Genomic DNA, 2,098 nt, shown 5'->3' with positions numbered 1-2,098 from the left:
TATATATATAACATGCAGTCTGATTTGTGTTTCCTGCCGTTACCAAACACCTGACCTAACTTGATGGTTTGATTTTGTCTCACTGCAGGTACACGGACTAGACGAAGGCACATGGAAAACAGTGGAAGTAGTTAACATTGACATTGCTGACAGGAGTTCCATAAGTGCAAAGGTAAGAACAAACCAGTGTCCCTGCAGATGCTAAAAAAGGCTCCAAGCCAGCGATAGCCTTGGGCGTTAATTGAGCTGTGGCTTATTAGTTTGTTTCATATTTGTCATGGCTGCACTGAATATCATTGTACTTGTTTCACCCATTCTTTAAGGACTACAACCCAGAACAAGATCCAGCCCTCTTTAAGTCACAGAAGACAGGTCGAGGGCCGTTGGGACCTGGGTGGAAGGTACTACACTTGCTATCACTCTTCACTGTGGCTCACGAATGATTTGAGTTCAAAGGCCTGGAGAGTTCATGTTCTCTGTGCATCTGTGTGTTTGCAGAAAGAACTCGCCAACAACCCCGACTGTCCTCACATGTGTGCCTATAAGCTCGCCTCTGTTAATTTCAAGTGGAAGATAATAGGGAGCACTGTGGAGGGTGCGATTCACAAGGTATACAATGAGAGGAAATATTCACAATATACTTCACACTTGCTCCACAGATGTAATTATTTAGACATTAGATTAAAACAAAAAACTTGCAACTGCTGCCTTTTGTGAAGATGAATTACAAGTAACTCTAGCATGTCCGTGCTGTAGACTGTCCAGATGTTACAATTACTGACATTTCTGAATCGATGGTGATTCGCCCATGTCTGCATCACAATGCATCTAAGAATCTATAATTCTTCCCCACCTCTAATATATATATGCTACACAGTATTCGTGACTATTGTTTAATCTGTCCTCTCCCTCTGTCTCTGTGTGTCCTCACGCTGTCGTTCTCACACTCCCACCCTGTCTCTGCAGATAGAGAAACGCATCTTCACCCACTTCCACAGACAACTGTTCTGCTGGATCGACAAATGGATCCATCTGACGATGGACGACATACGGCGCATGGAGGACGAGACAAAGGCGGAGCTGGATGAGGTGACTGAGCGCAGTACACTGTACACTGCACCACTGTTTCAGGACAGAGCAGTGATGCCTTTAGTGCAGGGGTGTTCTGATGACTGAGTGCCTATTTAGGGAGCTCGCATATGATCAAGGGCATCGCAGGAAATGCGCAGTTGCAAGTTGTCCACTGAAATCGCTAGCTTTAGCTAACAGCTCTAGCACTGATGACAGATATGCTCATCAGGATGCAGTTTGATGCAGGCCTCGAGAAGTCAAAGAAATATAAGCTATTTGAAGTCAAAGTATTGAAATGGACTGCAAATGATAAAAATACAGAGTTCCTATGGTCATGGAAAATCTGGTAAGGTCATGGAATTTCACAGTCTCATTTTCCAGGCCTGGAAAAGTCATTTAATTAGTGGGTGATGGCGAAGAAAGTATTCACGCTTCACACTTGCCCTCAACGGTTATGGAAATGAATGAATTGTTTTGGCTATTGTTTAGAATATATTCATTGAAACTACAAAACATGTCTAACATTGAGTGAAATTCATTCCTTGTATTCATTCATTCATATATTTCCATAACCACTGGTTGGGGGTCGCAGGTGTACTGGAGCCTGTCCCAGCTGACACTGGGCGAGAGGCAGGGTACACTCTGGACAGGTCACCAGACTATCACAGGGCTGACACATTAGCCGCTTTTACACTGCCAGATTTTCCGCGAATGTTGGGCCATTTTGCCGGCAAGCTGCGAGCGTTTAGACACACAGAGCCGGATTGGCGAGTTGATCCAAGGTGCCCAATTTTCCGCCTCGTAGGGTAGACATATTGGTGGAACCCTTTTAGTTTAAACAGACTGAGGCGGCCTTCCGCAATGGGAGGGGCTGTCGAAGACTTGTGGGAGGAGCTGTTGATGACGCCGCACGTGCGAGCCACTGGCGGTGGATAAACAGGAAACAGCTGATAGCAGGAATTAGCGAGCAGCTAGTAGCAAGAGGAAAATACAAACCTGACAGACACTGTAAAGATGAGCAACTGGG

General features: G+C 45.3%; 1 protein-coding gene across 1 annotated transcript in view; it reads left to right on the top strand.

Moving 5' to 3' along the window:
* The window catches only part of LOC126404336 (phosphatidylinositol transfer protein beta isoform-like), an 18,556-nt gene that overhangs the window by 14,105 nt on the left and 2,353 nt on the right, over positions 1–2,098 (top strand). The window contains exons 7-10 of the mRNA XM_050067517.1: positions 89–172; positions 324–401; positions 499–609; positions 967–1,089. Of these exons, the coding sequence (XP_049923474.1) occupies positions 89–172; positions 324–401; positions 499–609; positions 967–1,089 (396 nt within the window). The remainder of the gene's footprint in view (positions 1–88; positions 173–323; positions 402–498; positions 610–966; positions 1,090–2,098) is intronic.

This window comes from Epinephelus moara, chromosome 2 (assembly GCF_006386435.1).
Source record: "Epinephelus moara isolate mb chromosome 2, YSFRI_EMoa_1.0, whole genome shotgun sequence".
Classification (NCBI taxonomy): domain Eukaryota; kingdom Metazoa; phylum Chordata; class Actinopteri; order Perciformes; family Serranidae; genus Epinephelus; species Epinephelus moara.
This window is presented reverse-complemented; position numbering and strand designations above follow the sequence as displayed.